General features: G+C 40.2%; 1 protein-coding gene across 1 annotated transcript in view; it reads left to right on the top strand.

The window, feature by feature from the left end:
• TTLL5 (tubulin tyrosine ligase like 5) overlaps nucleotides 1-18,607 on the top strand; it is a 150,415-nt gene that overhangs the window by 51,900 nt on the left and 79,908 nt on the right. Inside the window, exons 16-23 of the mRNA XM_083349082.1 lie at nucleotides 3,493-3,534; nucleotides 8,845-8,958; nucleotides 10,036-10,127; nucleotides 10,475-10,537; nucleotides 12,066-12,104; nucleotides 14,105-14,259; nucleotides 14,540-14,849; nucleotides 18,400-18,520. Of these exons, the coding sequence (XP_083205208.1) occupies nucleotides 3,493-3,534; nucleotides 8,845-8,958; nucleotides 10,036-10,127; nucleotides 10,475-10,537; nucleotides 12,066-12,104; nucleotides 14,105-14,259; nucleotides 14,540-14,849; nucleotides 18,400-18,520 (936 nt within the window). The remainder of the gene's footprint in view (nucleotides 1-3,492; nucleotides 3,535-8,844; nucleotides 8,959-10,035; nucleotides 10,128-10,474; nucleotides 10,538-12,065; nucleotides 12,105-14,104; nucleotides 14,260-14,539; nucleotides 14,850-18,399; nucleotides 18,521-18,607) is intronic.

Raw genomic sequence — 18,607 nt, 5'->3', positions numbered from 1 at the left:
GCACTATTGGGAAGTAAAGTGCTCTCTAGAAATCCTTTGTGCATCTGAGAGAGTATTATTACTTCTTTATTTTGGTGCTCTTAATATTTATGACATTTAAGAGGGTGGGAAGAAGAGTCAAGGTAAGCAGAGAAGTTAACACACTGCGTAGCACAGTTGGTCACATGGGCTTGGGTGTAATAGAGGCCTGGATTCAATTTTGTATGGGAGGGGTGTCAGGGGAGAGTCTTAATCGAATGTGTCCCAGTGGGAAATATAGGGCACAGAATTTTTGTAAAGGAACGCCCCTTATCCCTAGTGAGTCTTGATTTCTACTGTGTTTCATACTATGTAAAATGATACTAGCTAGCACCACAATTGCTGCCATCTACTGTCTGCTTGTTTAGCGCTGCAAGGCAGTGTGAAGTCTTTTATGTTTCCCAAAGTCTGAACATAATTCGTGATTTAAATTAAATTGCCTTTTGTTAATTTCTGAGGGTTTCAAATGTTTCCAAATACTATTGGTAACCCAGAATTCACCGTCAGCTATCATATGAACCTGTAAAAGAAAGTAGTAGTATTTATTACATACATTATACATTACATTCATTATGTATGCTAACTAGGCCCTCTCTGAGCAGTTTACAATCCATTAAAATTAAACAATACAATTCTCAACAGTTAAAATACACAACAAAACTTGATAATTAAAGTATAATGAGATTTAAACAATAGAAATATCAGCAGGAGTATAGAAGTTAAAATTAACCTTGATTTATTAAAATGTCTGGGAGAATTAAATACTTTTGCCTGGTGCTGAAAAAAGTAATACAGTCAATGCTAGTTATACTGTATGGAGGGCTAATACTGAAAAGACTTGCCTCCAGGTAGCCACTCGGCATTTATTTATGTATTCATTTATTTGCCCACTTACTTTTGATTAATTCTATACTATGAAGTCAGTGTCAACTCCTAGCAGTTACATAGGTGGATTTTCTCCATGACCATCTGTCCCTAACCTCATCCTTCAAGTCTTCCATCCCTTGCACTTTAATTGAGTCAATCCAACTTGCTGCTGATCATTGTTTTTCCTTCCACCTTTTCCCAGCATTAGAACCTTCTCCATAGAAATTGGCTAACTTATTTGATTTATAGACTGCTTGACTCTGCAACTCTGGGTGCATGCATAAGGTAGTGTAAAACAATGAAATAGAAATAACCAGAAAGGGAAAAAAATAAAATCCAATAAACAATTCTATAAGGAACCCACCACCATCCTAGCTCAAGGCCTGGAAGAAAAATCAAGGGTTTAGGTCATACTTATCTCAGGGAGAATGTTTTTCTAGAGGGCTGGCTCCATGACACAGGAGGCTTGCTATAGAGAATACTGAAAGCCTTCAAAATTGAGTTTGGGGTATGAAAAGATATGCAAACAGATTTCTCAGTACAGTGCTCCCAAACTATCAAAATCCTAATAAGTTAATACCAGATCCTAAAAGCAAATAAAAGTTGTATTAAGCTGGTTTATAATGTAGCAGTCTTCTGCAATATTGTTTATATAATTGATGTTTCTTTAGACCATCTTCAAGAAACCTCATGAATACCTCATTGCAGGATAGTTCCAAGGCATGGATTATTGCAGAATAGCCATCGTACATTGGCCTAAGGTGCATCACTCCACAGAGGACAATTGTGCATTTTAATGACAAAGTTGGATATAGACCCCCTCCCAACTAAAATTCGATCCTTTAGGAGGAAAGCAATCCATCTCAGAACTCTCCTGGGCAGGCACATCATCCATTACAAGCACTTCTGTCTTCTCTAGATGAAGCTTCAGTTTTTTTGCCCTCATCCAGTCCAAGCGCTGATTCTGCATTTCCACTATTTTTCCTGGCATTTATAAAAGCAAGAAAGAGGCCTGTATGTTGTCAGCATACTGATGATACCACTTCATATTTCAGAATGACCTCAGTCAGCAGCCTTATATGTCAAATACAATTGGGAATAGAATATAATACTGAAAAACCCAATAAATATAAATGCTGTGGGACTGAGCAATAGTCCCCCAGCATTACCTTTTGGAGGTAGCCTCCAGGTAAAACTAGAAACAATGCAGAGCTGTTCAAGTCAAATCTAACTTGGACAGATTCTCCCCAAAGTTATCTAGGAGGAGAAAAATTACCTCTTCACCTTCGTTATCATCACAGAGTAGGTTCAGTAATGAACTCTTCTTAGCATTCAATCAGATATAGGATGAGTTTTCCTCCACTTGCATTCCAGATGTTTTCCAGCTCGTTTTATCGTTTTATTATCTTCAGGTGCCTGCATACCACCTTTTTGAAGGGCATCTGCACAGTGACAAAGGATGCTCAGCAGCAATTGTGAAAACTGCCTGGTTCATTTATTTGATAGTCTCCCCTGGGTTCTAACCTCAAAGCACCCAGATAAAACGCCAGGAAAACTTTCAAAACCCTCTGGAATCTGTTGTTCTTTGCAGATGCAGAAAGGAATATTTATCTGAAGTCTGAATCTCAACAAGAAGTGGTCAAACTCTGACAAAAATAAATTCTTCAGCTTCAGATTCCAATGCTTGTGACCAATAAGAAAACAAACAAAACAAAAAGCGAATGGATTGAAAAATGTCCCTTGCCACATTGCCACCATGAAACCCTGAGCAACTCCCGACTTGTATATGGCATGGCTATTTTAATCCCCTAGAATCATCATTTTAGAAGTCTTGGCACCCAATCCAGGATCATCACATGAGGATTGCTGAGTACCTGAATAGATGATATATCATCAGAATACATTTATCTCCTTAGCGCCCAGCATCAGAAAAAGCAACATACATTGGTATTAAAATGGACAGGAAGACTGGAAAGAAAAATGGAATTTCAGTAAGCATCTGTTTACTGTATTTGATCTTCTGGTTTGTTCAAGAATCATCTCACAAATCTCCAAGCCATGCAGCTACAGTATATAAAGCCAAGTGCTTCTTTCATCCATAATCGAATCATAGATGAGAAAGATCTTATTCATTTATCAGCCTGACATTTAAAAACAGTGCCAACATCCCAGAGGGCAGACTAGTATAGTTAGTTATCTGGAATGAAAGAAGAACCAGAAGAGGAGACAGGCACAAAATGCCTGATCTCTTCTCTCCTTACCTGTCAGCTTTACCTATTACTCCTTTGCCCTTCCCTGCTAATATGACAAGAGTCTCAGGCAAACACACTAAAATAAAGGGGGCGGAGGGGATTCCATCCATGAAATGGCCTTGTCCAAGGGATGGTCCTCTTTTACCATCTTTTAGCCTGTGGGGAACTTCGAATTTGGTGCCATATGCTTTGTATATGTGGGTTCTATATTTCTTAAATGAAATATTTTAGATGTAAATTGGAGGATGAAGCAAAAATGGGGTACATTTTTATGTACATCAGAAATGAACTCTAATTTAGAAAATTGGTAATTTTGAAAGAGAACATGAAATCTTTATTCTTTTTTATTTTATAGCGCCCTGTCTCTGCACAGTCTCGATCATCAAATGCCAAATTGGTAAATATTGGGCTCTATATTGCTTCATTCATCGTTTAGAAATTTAATCAGTGTACTTTGCATTTTTAAAGAAATATTTTTGCAGTAATCTTTAAAGTGATGCGAATAGTTGTGGTAAAGAGGCTAATGGACAAGAATAAAAATGTTTTTCTAATGGCAACATGTCCAAGACTGTGATTAATTATGGAAATATGACATTTTTTTGGAAATAATCTTTGTGTGAAAGATAATCCTAGATTCTAGATTCACCTAGTTTCTACAATTTTGTTAAATATAGGAATATGGATGGTGTATACAACACATCCTATAAAAGATTTTTATATCCTGTATTTTCTTTTCATTTTCTGTTGTTAGATTCTGTCACTACTATGAATGTGTCTGTTTGTCTGTCCTCCTTTAATACTTCTTCTATGAGTGCTACTTATGCTTGATAAATCCTGTTTTTGAGATTAAACAAGATTGTGCGCAAGCATGGTAGTACTTATACAGATTACCAATATTCCTGAAACACAGAGAAATGCATATGTAAAAAGAAAATTGGTGCAATGCTACACTGAGAACACCAACCTGGAGGTAATAAGAAAAGAAATATTAATCTTGAAGACAATTTAGTATTGTAGTGGCAGTGGCATAAATACTAAAGGACACCGCAAACGTTCAAGAATCTAAGGAAAACTAAAGCACAGCAAACGTTCAAGAATCTAAGGAAAACTAAAGCAATAGGAATCCAATAATCCAAGCCTGTCTTTCCCAAGAGGAAAAAAACTGTTGATCATCTTTCAATTTTCTTTGAAAAGAAGAAGAAATCCATATTTGAACTAGCTGCATGGGTTATATTGTTTGTTGTATTAATGGGAAGGCGCTCTAAGCTAAATGGACCTTGGAATTAATCTGGCAAGCTCCTTTATGTTAAGTCCTATAAGTAAAAAAAGAAAAGAAAAAGAAATGCAATTATAACTTTATATAACAATAGTCTGCCCAAAGATAACAGATCAAGTATTGAAAACTTTGATAATTCTCTTTCCAGAAGGATTAACAAGTACAAGACCCAGATTGTTGGGGGCAATTAAGCTGACTTTGTAATAATGCCGCTTGGGGTGTGTGTGAAAGCCCTAACAAGCAGGCATATACATAGAATGAAGGCTACTGCTAAGCTTGTAAGCCGCCCTGAGTCTTCGGAGAAGGGCGGGATATAAATGGAATTAAAAAAAAAACAAAACTTCATTGAATCTTACTCTTTATTCGATTTCTGACAGATGCATTTTTTTCTAATAGTTCTGGAAATAACTGCTTTTGGGAACCAACAGGAAATAAGAGGAAGGGCAACTGTCACATCTCAGAATGACAGTTGTGCCTCATTAATAGGAACATAGTTTGGAACTGTGGTTCTTCTCAAGATACTTGCAACAAGAAGTCCTTTTTACTTTCTCTGTTCTAATCTGAGGATCGGACAGTGTTTTCAATGCCCCAGTTCCTAAACAAAGAAAAGGAATGTTCCACCGAATGCAGCTCATGTTCTTGCCAGATTCTAAGGGTAGGAAAACTACTTCTCACTCTTGCAATAGAGACTGTTAAGTGCCACACTGGGAACCTGTCTGTGTACTGTGCACTTTGTGGCCGAAAACAATATTAAATGTTTCTGTTGGCTACAACTATTTTCTCAACATGTTGGAAGTGTCAGGTACAGAACAGTACATTTCATGCATTTCAGGAGAAAAAGATGGACAGATTCCTGGAGATACAAGAATGCATTGGGTAATAGAAGACACATAAGAAGCAAATTTATCAGACTCTTCTCATGACTTGCTTGGTGGTTATGGTCAAGCTAAATTGCAGGATTGTAAAAAATATGTAATTTTTGTATATATAATGTGTACTTTGGATTTTTTTTTTGTACTGTGAATCCCTTCAGTGCAAATGCAAAATAAAATATATTTCCAAGATGTTTCTGAAATGAAAATGTTTAATAAAGATTATAAATTAGCCAATGACAGGGCTGTAAGATGAGCTAAAGTCAGCATATCAAGAGTTTTCTGTCAATTTCATTGTTGATTCTTAACAAGCATTTCCGCTAAGGCAGCGATGGCGAACCTTTTAGAGACCGAGTGCCCAAACTGCAACCCAAAACCCATTTATTTATTCCTGGGTGCCGGGTGGGCGTGGATGATGGTGGGTGTGGTCACAGTGGTCACAGACAACTGGGTGGGCCTTCCCGCAGTGGGTGTGGCCGCCTCGATGATGCTCGTGGGGAGGGATGCCTGTGGGGGCCGTGCAGGGTTGGGGAGATGCAGGGGGTCTCTGGTGGGTGGGGTGATGGGCCGGAGACTCATCCTGCAGGGTGAGGCGAGACAAGGCAGGGTGGGTGTGCCAATTGCCGTAGGGCAAGGCAAGGCGAGGCAGGGGCCGGAACAGCTGCTGCCTGACACCATTGGCCCCCCCCAACACAGAGGCCAGTGAGCATATGGGGGGTGACAGTGTCCATCAGCAGCCAAAGCCTGCTGGCTGTTCTGCATCTTGGCAGCCCCATCGGCGTGGGTGAAGTGCAGCCCATCGGCGTGGACGGAGACAGCCCTGGGACATCCAGAAAGGAGCCTTCACCTGGTGCGGGCCCTGTCTACACGGTAGCTCTGAGGGGGCAGGGCTGCTTGCTCCTCCTGCTGCTCTGAGCCCCTTGACCGGCCAACCACACAGGGAAGCAGGAGGCGGTGGCAGTGATCCCTGCATCGCCAAGCCTGGCCAGCAGCATATCTGGAAGCGAAGCTGTGCCGCCCATCCTCGCGCTTATGGAGGCAGTAGCGGGGGAAGGTGAGCTGTGGTGCATGCCCACTCATCCCCGCTGTCACCCCACATCATCCCACAAGCACTTCCCGGAGGCCCATACGGGACAATGTGGAGCAGCAGCAGCAAAGGTTGGGTGCATGCCAGATCCCGCCTTCCCCCGCTGCCGCTGCCGCCCCCACCAGCATGAGGATGGGCGGCACAGCTTCGATTCCAGATCTGCTGCCTGATACCATCGACTCCCGCACACACAGTCCAGCGAGCGCATGGGGGGCGATGGTGTCCATCAGCAGCCCCAGCATGCTGGCTATCCTGCATAATGGCAAACTGGCCATGGAGACCCATCAGCATGGGTGGAGATGGCCCTGGGACAGCCGAAAGGAAGCCCTTGCCCGGCCTGGGCCCATTCACTCGACAGCTCTCACAGGGGTGGCTTCTGCTGCTGCTCCGACTGGTCAACCATGCAGAGAAGCAGGAGGAGGGGGAGGGGGAGCTGGGGGTCTGGAGCTGCCTCGGCTGCTCGCTGGCAGCCCGATGAGGCAGCGGATCTTGCGCACCGGGCTTCCTTCTGGCCATCCTGGGGCCGTCTCCGGAGAGGGGGGTGTGTGTGCCACAGCTCGCCTTCCCCCGCTGCTGCCTCCACCAGCGCGAGGATGGGCGGCACAGTTCCAGTTCCAGATCTCCCTGCTTGATGCAGGGATCACCGCCACTGCCTCCTGCTTCCCTGTGTGTTTGGCTAGTCAAGGGGTTCAGAGTAGCAGGAGGAGCAGCCGCCGCCACCCCCCTCAGAGCCACCATGTAGACAGGGCCCGCACCAGGTGAGGGCTCCTTTCTGGCTGTCCCGGGGCCATCTCCGCCCACGCTGATGGGGCTGTACTGCGGGAGATGGTGGCTCTATTTCCCCCTGCTGGCTGCCCCCTGCCCAGTGCCCCTTCTGTGCAATCCTAGGTGACTGCAGTGTGGATGAGAGGCTCAGCCAGCGGGGGGCGGCTTTCCTCTGCTGAGGCGTCCTAGCCCTCCTGCCCCCCCAGCCAGACCCCCTCACCTTCCCCCAACCGGGACCTGATGACCCCCACCCTCCTGCACCCACCCCAGCTGACCCCCTGAGCAGCCCAGCCTGACCAAGACAGAGGGAAGGCGAGGCAGGCGAGGTTGTTAAATGATTTGAAACTGGTCGCTTCCAAAGGCCACTCACTCACTCTCCCGCCAAAACTGCTCTTTTTATAGGTTCCCTTACCCCGCCTAGCTCTTGCAGCTGTTCCTGAACTCCGCATGTGTGGAGAGGGGGAAGGAAGGAGCCTGGCCCTGTGTCCCTCTGTGGCAATGACGCGCATGCCCACAAGGACGGCTCTGCGTGCCGCCTGTGGCATACGTGCCATAGGTTCGCCACCACGTCCCTAAGGGATCAGATCTATGAGAGGGGGGCGGCGTCCTGGACTCATGACTCATGCTAGATGGGTAGTTGAAGGCCACTGCCATGAGTACCTTTCCTTAGCTCTGATTAATGTACCAGTTGTTGCACTTTCCTGAATTTGGAGGAGTTACTCATAGCCTTGTTATCTCAGTTTAGATTTCTACAATACACTGTACTTAGGACTGCCTTTGAAACCCACCCAGAACCTGTAATTGGTTCGAATGTAGTGGTCTACATGTTAACCAGCCAGTATTGTTATTAACATATGTTATTGTGTATGCTCTGTGTTGGTTACCGAAAGATTTCTGGGTGTTAATCAAAGTTAATCAAATCTTGACTTAATGAGTTAGTGCCAAGGAATCTACAAGATTGGTTGCTCCAACCTCAGTCTCCTCCTCAGGAGACCGTTCTAGGAAAAACTGCTGGTGGTGCTTGATTTTTTGAGATGACCAAGGGCTAAGGACAGAAAGTGTTCTTTCTCCGACAGAAAAAAATTGGAACATGAATTAGACTCCACCAGAAATTAAATTTGCCCTCTTGGTGACATTTCTTTGGAGTTTGGGAACATTCAACTTTTCTAGATCTTCTTAGAATGCTTGCTCATTGCTGACTTTTCTTCTATTTATTGTGTGTTGTAATTATTATTATTTGCTTTTTAATTTTTAATTGATCTTTTGTTGTGTATTATTTTGTTTAGAACTGTTTCTTTAGGAGTTTATGGTCTCCAAAATCATTGATTCTAGTATTAGAGAATCAAATGGGAACTGAGAATGTTGATCATAGGCAAAGTTACAAGAAATATGTTTAATGCTTTGCCTATAGAGTCAGAAATCATCAGTGTTGGCTCTTGCTTTGGGGTGTGTATCAAACACTGAGAATATAAAGTTTGGCTTTGGTTTCTAATGGGGCGTGGAGGCAAGGAGTATGAAACCTGGCATTTGTGCCTTTGGATCCTTCTGACTTTCGCATAATTTCTGGCTTCAGTGCCTGGCAAGTGTTGTTCTTATTACTCTTTGTTAGCCAAATGCTTTTGGCATTTGAAATCTATTTAAATAATTGGAATAAAATCAGGAGGGGGGAAAAAGGGCCAAAACTGACTTCTTACTGTGATCCTACAGCGTTCCCGGCCCCTCTCTGCCAGCGATGCTGAGATGAAAAACCTTATTCCTTCTGCAAAAGAGAAAGTTGCAGGAAGGCATGTTGGCTCCATGCTGGGCCTGTCCATGGAAGAGGTAAAACAAATCATTTATTTAATTATCAGAGTTCTACTGTTAAGACCAAACAACTCCATTAAATACTCTGGGCAATGTCCAATGTTAAAAACAGATTCAAAACAATATAACAAATTAAAAAGAATGTTAATTGTTCAGAGAGAGCAATAAAACCTAACCTGGACACAAAAGTTCCCCATTAGAAGCGTACCACACACTCTAATCCGAAACATGAGACAGTTTGTAAGACATGTTTAAATGAGGCCAGGGTGGAGACTGTGCAAATCTTGCATGTGCGCCTGTGTGCATATGCGCACATGCACTTTTTCACAAGGCAGATGTTGCAACAAGGAGACCTGAGTCTTGGGTCCTATAAAACAAATGTCAACTCTGTGCGATCATGCAGCATTGGGAGAAATTGCAGGAGACAGATAATCTCTTAAGAGAGCATCAAGACCTATGGGACCCACATGTCAGAGATTACCAACGTCTCCAATACCAACATTCACTGGAACCTACTACAGAGAAAAGAGAACCACATGCCCTCACTCCTAATCCCCATAGCCAGCCCAGAAGAAATACCCTGATTAGTGGCATGGAATGCCACCAAGAAATGAAAGGGGGGGGGGGGAAGGACAATTGCACTACAGCCTCCCATCTCTTCCAGAAGTCATTGACAAGTGTGATCAGTGAGTTTGTGTAAGTACTGTGACCAATTAGATAGAAATTGTCCAGTACTGTTGGGTCCGGCAGTGGCTGTTTGAAAAAAGAACCTACTGTATTCAGTCATTGCATATAAGTGTTTGTAAAAGGCGAAAGAAGAATACTTTTTGCTTGATGTGTTTGATAACTAGATATCTTTGTCAGACTGACCTCTTGGAAGTAGAGTGGACAGCAAATGTCAAAAGAACAAAGTATCTACACTCTACCTTGGAAGTGTTAAAATCGGTGCTATAACTAGGTGGTTGTTTATTCACAAGTGTTACGTTTATATACTTTGGCATATGCTGAGGAATCTCGGCTTTCTGTGAAATGAGATTCTTTCCTGAGCTTAACATTTTTTGCCCTAGTGACTTCTACCCTTCCTTCTGAATTTAGATAAAAGTGTTGCGCCGAGTGAAGGATGAATATGACAGAAGAGGGGGGTTCATTCGTGTATTCCCTACACCATTAACTTGGGATGTTTACGGGTAAGAAAAAGCTAAGAAATCATTTCTGTTTTGTTGGACTTTGTAGAATACATTTAGGAAGTAATAGATATAAATGCAGTTTTTTTCCTATTTTTCCATTGTTTTCCATATTTCAAAAGCATTGCAGTAGAATAAAAGCTTACTGATTGTATCTTTCTCTGTGATCAATATTTTCCATTAGTAGATACTATGACATCCTTACTTGTTTGGGTATTCCTCCTTCCAAACTTATAATGTAGGCTTTTCTTCCCTTCTTGTTTTTTATAATAACTCTTGATATTTTTTTCTGTTCCGATACTTTTCTTTTTCATGGTTAACTTTTAACTCTCTTACTCTTGGTTTCTTAGGCCTTTTCTGGAACATAAGACAACAATGAACTATATGTTGGCTACTCGTCTTTTCCAAGAAAGGTAGGAAAATTGTTATAGTGTAACATTTACGGTGAGGCTCCTTTTGTAGGAGACGCAGCGTGGTGGCAGTAATTCTTTGAAATACAAGCGCAGCTCAGTAGGTTCACGCAATGAATGCACATGTGCGGCATTATACCTAAAATATAATGAAGAGCCTTGGTGGAGCAGTGGGCTAATGCCTCCTTAAGTAACACCAGCTGCCTGCAATTATTGCAGGTTCGCCTCCCACCAGACTCAAGGTTGACTCAGCCTTCCATCCTTCCGAGGTAGGTAAAATGAGGACCCAGATTGTTGGGGGCAATAAGCTGACTTTGTAATAATGCCGCTTGTGGGGGGCGAAAGCCCTAATAAGCAGGCATATACATAGAATGAAGGCTATTGCTAAGCACATTTGATTTGTGCTTAGATTGTAAGCCGCCCTGAGTCTTCGGAGAAGGGCGGGATATAAATGGGATTAAAATAAAAAAATAAAAAAAATAAAATGTTGCATGAGACACAAAATAATGCTCAGCAGGAGATTTTTTAAAAAATCTGCAATTATGAGCATCTGCAAATAGGCAGATATGGGCAAAATGATTTTTTAAAAAAAAGGCAATAATTGATTAATCACACCCTTCGTCACTTTATGCAGCTATCAAAAATCAATTTAAAAAAGTAAAAACTGATTCCCTTGTCCCAATTTCTTTTCTTACTCACTATACCCAGACAGTAGCACCAACTCTTCTTTTAGAAATAACTCCTGTGGCTATCCTGAGGGAAGGGATATGTACTTATTTTTATTTATTTATTTTTCACATTTTTGAACCTTATGGAATCATTATGTAACTTTTTTATGATATTGTCACCCACTTCATCCTCAGCAGTAGTAAGCCAGGAACCCAAGCAGTGTTCCAAAAACCACTAAATACCTAATTGCTGCTTTATTTTATTTTAAAAAATATTTTTGTTAACCATAATGATTCTGCCCAGTAAAGATTTAACACTCAAGATAGTTGCTGAGTATATGGATTTGGCGGTTGCACCCATGTACTGACTGTTGTGCTCACATTGAAATTATTCAGCAAATTAATAGAGGGCAGATCTATCAATGATTATGTATATTGACAGTGGAAATGCAAGGGATATGTTTGTGAATCCTTGGGATGAAGAATGGGTAGGAATGTAAGAGCAGCTCTGCTAGAACAAGGCACATCTTAGTCCAGCATTTTGTTTCTCACAGTGATCTATCAAATTTTTTAGGTGCTCAAAGCAGGACATGAATTCTCTCTTGCCATTTTCTCCCCCTGCAATAATAGACTTGGGCATCATCGTGAATCTACTGTGAGCTTTCGGTTTGTGCATTTGCTGTTTTTAAAAGCACAACATGGACATTATTCTGATCTAGCAAGACAATGCTAATTCTTTAATTTAACCTAAGCTGCGATGTTTATTAAACAGTATAGTTTTTCTAACGGTATTTTTATAGATTAATTGTGCTTTGAGATAAACCTGTCTTATAACTAACATAATCACTTCTATTTCTTTATAGAGGAAGTTCAAGGAAAGGGCCAGTTCCTAGACGAGCTCGGTAAGACTTGAAATGAGGCTTCTGATGTCATGCAAAGGACTTCATTAATTTATAAATAGGACTTTATGAATATTTTAGCTCTGTCAAGAGTAGTACATGAACTCTGGACCAGAACCTTCCTAAAATATACTGTCAAAATGCAATTTTAAATGTGGCAGAGGAAAATGACAAAATACATGAGGTCTTAATTATATAACTTTGGTTTTCATCTTATCTATTTTTTGCAAGCTATTTAAATATTTGTTTAGCTGCTAGCATTAAAAATGTGCTCCAATTGTAAGCAGGTCAGATTCGTATTTTAGTAATCTTTGGGTTGGTGATTTTCATTTGGATAAAGGGAGTAAATGCCCATTGGTACTCCTTCCTTGAGTTAAACATTTGACCCATTTTGTCAACATGTGGTTGATAACTGCTGATGAGGCTAAGGCAAGACAAGCATGACAATTTGTAGAATACTTGTAACTACCTCAGACACTTTTTGCTACTTTAATCCATTATTACTGTACAACTTTGTACTCAACTATTTGATTTCTACAATAAGAGTTGCTAAAGTTGACTAATATCAACTAGTTGACTTGTATTCACTCTGTAATGTTCATTTCTTGGGTTTCCTATGTAGGATTAGGAATAAATAGATCAGACTACATCCAGTTTGTGTCAATATTACATATATTCCATTGAATTAGCATTGCTTTTAGTTATTTTTGTATTGTATTTTATGCACAGTTCTACCTCATATTTGGCATTTGATACTCATGCATTAATTTTAAGATAAACATGTGAACATATACATTTTGAAAAATAATTTTCTGAAGGGTTACCAGTGGTAATGCAGAAAATTCATATCAAGACTAAAATTAGTTTATTTGGATTCTGAAATCATAACAAACCAAACCCACAGTAACTCCCATCACCTAACACATGAAGCTATTTGGTGTTTACATGGGAGGAAAGAGGTCATTTAAATCCCTTTCAGATGATGGAATATTCTGGATGATTTTAGACTATTTCTTTTCTCTCAGCCATCCCACTTTATAGGTTTGTTGTGAAGATAAAATTAGGGATGACCTTAAATACAGTGCTCTGAATTCTTAAACAATAGGCAATTCTTGGGCAATTAATGATTTTTCAGCCTTACCTACTTCACAGAGCAATTTTGAGCTTAAATGGCTGACCAGGATAAATATATGACCTTTACTCCCTACTGGGAATAGTGGAATAAATCTAATTGGTATGGATTTTAATCTCACATAGCCATATAAAGGTAACTGGGACACTATAGAATATTATATATAAATCAGCTTTTCGGTTGTTCCAGGAGAATTTCTAAATTCTTGGCTATTGTTCTGTTAATATAAAAGAATAGAAGGCAAGGCTTGCCAATCTTTTTCTGGAATCCTCATATGAATCTATATCTTACTGATATTGTGAAGAATAGAATAAAATATAGTAAATTATGGAAGAGATTATAATAGACAACTACTTGCATGTTTGATCATAATATAAACATTAATGCCTCCGAGCTCAAGTTTTCAGTAACATCCCTCTACTACTATTGCGCCACCACAATTTCTCTAGTTTTATTTCAATTGTATTCTCTTGTAGGGATTTCCAGATAAGTTGTGTTTCCTACTATGAATTGTGGATGGATTTCCCGGGAACTGATAATTTTGAAAGTGGTCCACAAAACTGCCGCCCTCTTTGTTTTATCAGCCCAGTAAGATTTAATGAGGGTGGCAGAATGCCACCTTAACATTTGGTTTTAAAAGGCGTTGATTTGCTTTTCAAATCCTTAATACATTTTGTTTCATTTTTCTTGAAAGCTGAGGTCTCACTTTTGATACAGTCAGGTAACTTTGTTCAAACTGCTTTGGTGGCTTCAGAAGTGACAATGTACTGAGTCCTTTTTTCTCTAATATAGGCAAAAGGGGAAGATCATTTAGATGTCTTTGGACATTGGGACAAAAGCCATGAAGAATTGTCTCTTCCTATTTTTGCAGTTTAGCTCTTGCTGCTGAACTGGGTCTGGACATTGTGGATTGTAATGCTCAACTTCATGCTGCTTTGTACGAGCGGAAACTGTTATCACTAGAGGTTCGAAAACAAAAGCGACGTTTTGGCAAACTGAGACCAGGAAGATTGTCAAGATTGTCAGGTACATACATATCCTGTTTATATTTTCTTATAGTGTGGATATAAAGGTTTAATGCAGCAAAACAGTATCTTTATATGTGTAGATGCTATCTTTGGAATTTTTTTAAAAAAAAGTTCATACAGATTTCCCATTTGGCTTACCTAGCGCTCTTATATAATCCATTATTACCCATTTAGATGTGCAAGTACTGCGTGTCATACATCAGAGCCTGTTTGTTTGTTTTTTTTTCAAAATTAGTTTGCTAAAATGTTGAGAATTGGAAATATACTGATTCTGACAGGTGCATCACAATCAGCTGATTTTATCCTCAAGTCAGAAACAGAATGTGAAGAAGAGGAGGAAATAGAAGATGAAGAACTAGAAATGTGCCAGGGTGAAACGGTCCGCTCCCTCAGAAATATGCCAGTGAAATTTAAGCCACAGTTGACAGAGATGGTGAAGCCCCCCCACCAAGTCAAATTACCAAAGGAACCTGAAGAGAAGCCTGTAAACGAAGGGCTGCCTCCTCAAGAGAAACTGGAACCGGTGCCAAAGAATGCTGATCCTCCGTTTAATTTGCTACAGATTCTGCAAGAGAACAGGAATCTAAGGTAAGAGAGTTCATGGGATTGATTTGGCTAAAAGGCTTGCGATTCCTCCATTGTTTGTATTATATTGCTGGCTGCACTGGGGTACGTGGCAGGTGACACACAAAATAGCTGAGTTGTGGTAAAACGTCTCTAATATCTAAATATGGAATGTAATAGAAAATAGTGGTATAAGACGCATGGGTGGCTGCCCATGTTTTCCTCTTTGAAAGCTACTAACTAGAACTTAAAAGCAGGAAAAGGTAATCAGTAGCTTCTGAAATCCGGTTTTTTTCTATCTTCATAACCTCCTTCAGCCATTATTACTGAAAATTAATAGCACAGTTTCTCACTATTTTGAGGCATAAAAGTCCCCAAATTATAGTACTAAATATTTTAAAAATCAAGCCATCTCAAATTCTCCAGACACTCAGGTCCAGTCCATTTTATTTTGCATCATTGGTCCAAGTACTGAAGCCCCCGGTTTCCCCAAACATTTCTTCTGACTTAAGGTAACTTTAAGTTTAGAACAAAGAACAGGTATGTTGTAAACAATTTTACTAGTGATTGTTCAGAGACTTGAAAGTGGTATTGAGATGGTGTGACCAGGAGATCCTTTACTACCAACTAAATGCCCTGGCACCTTTGATGGAACACTTGAGCATCCCCTGCCTTACTGTTTTGACAGGGGATTTACTTGGTACTGAATTCATGAGGTGTTGCCAGATTCTTTCTTACTAGGCAAGCTGTTGGGCCAATGGTAGCAAATTTCTGGAAGGCATCGTCAAGCAGCTACTTAAAAAAAAATCTTACAAAACAATACCTGAGCTCCAAAAAAGTGTTTGGAACCTAATTGTATTAGGGTCACAGCATTCCTTTGACTTCTACCAAAGATTGGTTGTGACCATGTAGGTCAAACTGAAGCAAGACATCTGAAGGAGCAGGAGGCTAGTAAGTATGCTAGGTGCACAATGGCAGTGGTGGACATGGTAAAAATTATACTGGTAGTGATTTACTGGCAGTGATATAGTCCATCACAGCAGGTGGTAATCAAGTAATGATGAGCATTGGGACTGAATGGTTGTGTTCCAGCTTCCTAGACCAGTCAGAAATCCACCTACACCAGGGGTGTCAAACTCGCAACGTCACGTGACGTGTCGTGACATATCACGACTTTTTTGCCATTGCCAGCAATGGGGTGGGCGCGGTTTTGCTATGATGCATCTGGCCTGCAGGCTGGCAGTTTGACACCCCTGACCTACACGAAGAAGCAATCAGTAGCCTGACTCAAGCACAGGCTAATCAAGAACTTGTTTGACTGAAATTTCTCCAAAATGGATCAGATGGAGATGAGGGACCACCTTTCCCTCCCTGGACTCCTGTGACTCTGAGTAATCAGAAATCAATTTGCCAGGTTCAAATACAAGCTAGTCTTGGCTGCCTGTGAGTTGCCAAGAGTTACACCACAAAGCAATTCACTGCTTCTTAAGATGCTAGCTGCAGTTGCTGGTGAAACATTACACTATGGGAATTCAGCCTGAAAATTAATCGTTGCTTGTTGGTATTGATTTATTGTTCTGGTAGTTGGCAGCTATCTGCCATTGCTGATTTCTGAAGCCTTACCTTCATGCACTGTTTAAATTTACCAGGTGCTTCTGGTCACTTTTGCAAGACAGTGTCATACTAATTTGATGTTTCTAAAATGTTCTGTATTTAGAGATATTATATTTTTCTTGCTGCCATTTTCTCTAACATTTAATATAATCTGCTTAGTCAACTGTATATGAAGAAAGTTTATTTGTCCTGAACAGATTTTCATTCAAATGCATTTTATTTAGAAAAGGCTTTTCGTTCTCTAGGATTTAAAACTATTGTGACAGCATTTCATACCATATTGGCATCAGATATCGCTTTCTATTACTGTTGTAACTCTTTACTTTTGTCTCGTATGATTTTTTGGGGGAAAATCACAATTTAAATATAGATTTTGCTTGCTATTTTGGTATTCATTTCTAAGATAAGTGAGCATCCAGAGTATTCAACAAACTTTTCTTGTTCAAAAGTTTTGACAGCTACATTAAAATTGAAAATTAAAAATATTTCAGCTGACATATTATATCAAAAATATATCCTAATGTATAAGATACTGGACAATCATAACCCCCCCCCCATGTGTTTTTATATATTTATCTTCCAAGTTGGAGCCATATTTAACATTACTTGCAGTTGTGTCACATGGAAATTGAAGGGATTTAAGTTAATAATCAGCAAGTTTTCATATTAATTTTAATGGAAATAAAGGATGAATGAGTATAGATACAGCTTTTATGTATAGAAAACCGTTTCCTATCATCTGGTCTGGCAAAGTTAGAATCTCTTAATTTCAGTTTGTAGGTTATAGAATTCTCACCTTATAATTTGGCATGTCTATTCTCTGCAAAAGTGAAAACACATGAATGGATATTGCAGTTGGTTTAGTTCCCTTAGTATATTCTGAACAATATAAGAGCAAGAATTTATTTATTTTGTATAGCTGCCCATCACACATTTGTGACTCTGGGCAGCTCACATAGAGTAATTAAACAATCAAGCCAAAAACTCAACAAACAAGATGCAGTAAATACAACTCATTTAAAATAGATTAGAATCAAATTAAAACCAGAAAGTGTAATAAGAAGTCAAGTGCAAGTGTAAGTGCGTCAATCAATAACAGTTGTCTAGCCATAACGGGATCCACATGCCCATTGACAGAGCCATGACTTTAGAGTTTTTTGAAGGCCAGCAGGGTTGGGACCAATCAGGGGTATGATGTTCCAAAGGCCAGCAGAAAAGACTCTTCTCCTGGGTCCCATTAGATAAGACAACATGGGGATGGGGAGTATTTCTTATAAACCATTGACAAATGAGAAGAAACATTGGCAGCATTTTACAGAAGGAAATTGACACGTTTGGGTTGCTGAGGTATTAAAAGCTTTGGCCATTAATGTAACTTCATTTTGTTGAGACAGTGTAAAGTTAATTTGTAGAATGAAGTATAGAGGATACAAAATTAAAACATGGGAAATTTTTAAATGGTCATGTTCTTGGCCAGCATTCTTCGAAGAGCAGTGAAAATTGTATTAAGAGCTTATCCTCTCCACTTAGTTTGAATAACATCCATAATTCCCACAGTATTCAAACGGTAATTAATATGCAGCAAAGATCTCGATTTGCGTGAACATGCAAGAAAGTGCCAATGTGGACTTTGCACCCTGAGATTGTGTTTGAGAGAAAAATTTTCTGTTTTAAACTCGCATTTATCTTCCATATTTATTTTGGAGAAATGAAAGCTTTGGCAGTGTGAAATTTCAGTTTGGAAATTTAGAAATTTGATCCTTTTCACTTGCAACTCTGTGATTCAGTTCTCCAGTTTTATTGGATTAATGGGATTTATCCCGTTTGATTCCAATGAAACTGTCTTTGCTGATCCAGATTCTAAAATATTTATCCCCTTCTTAACAGCTAATAATGATTGGCAAAGGTCTTGTAGAGTAAAAGCTGTATTTTCATGGCCGCCTTTACCTCTCTTCTGTAGCAAAGTTCAGGCTCGCAGAGCTTTCTCTGCTTACCTGCAGCGTGTCCAGCTGCGTCTGATGAAAGAGGCTGGTGATGAGGTCCACAACCCAGTCTGGGCTGCCAAGGAAGATGAGCAGATGGTAAGAAATGGTCTGCTTGCCCAGTTCGTGTCAGAAAGGGACCCAGCTGTTCCTACTCAGCATTCCTGAATCATAGTCAGTATGAAG

Source organism: Vipera ursinii (genome assembly GCF_947247035.1).
Source record: "Vipera ursinii genome assembly, chromosome: 1".
Classification (NCBI taxonomy): domain Eukaryota; kingdom Metazoa; phylum Chordata; class Lepidosauria; order Squamata; family Viperidae; genus Vipera; species Vipera ursinii.
Note: the sequence above shows the minus strand (reverse complement) of the source record. Positions and strands in the feature narration are given on the sequence as shown.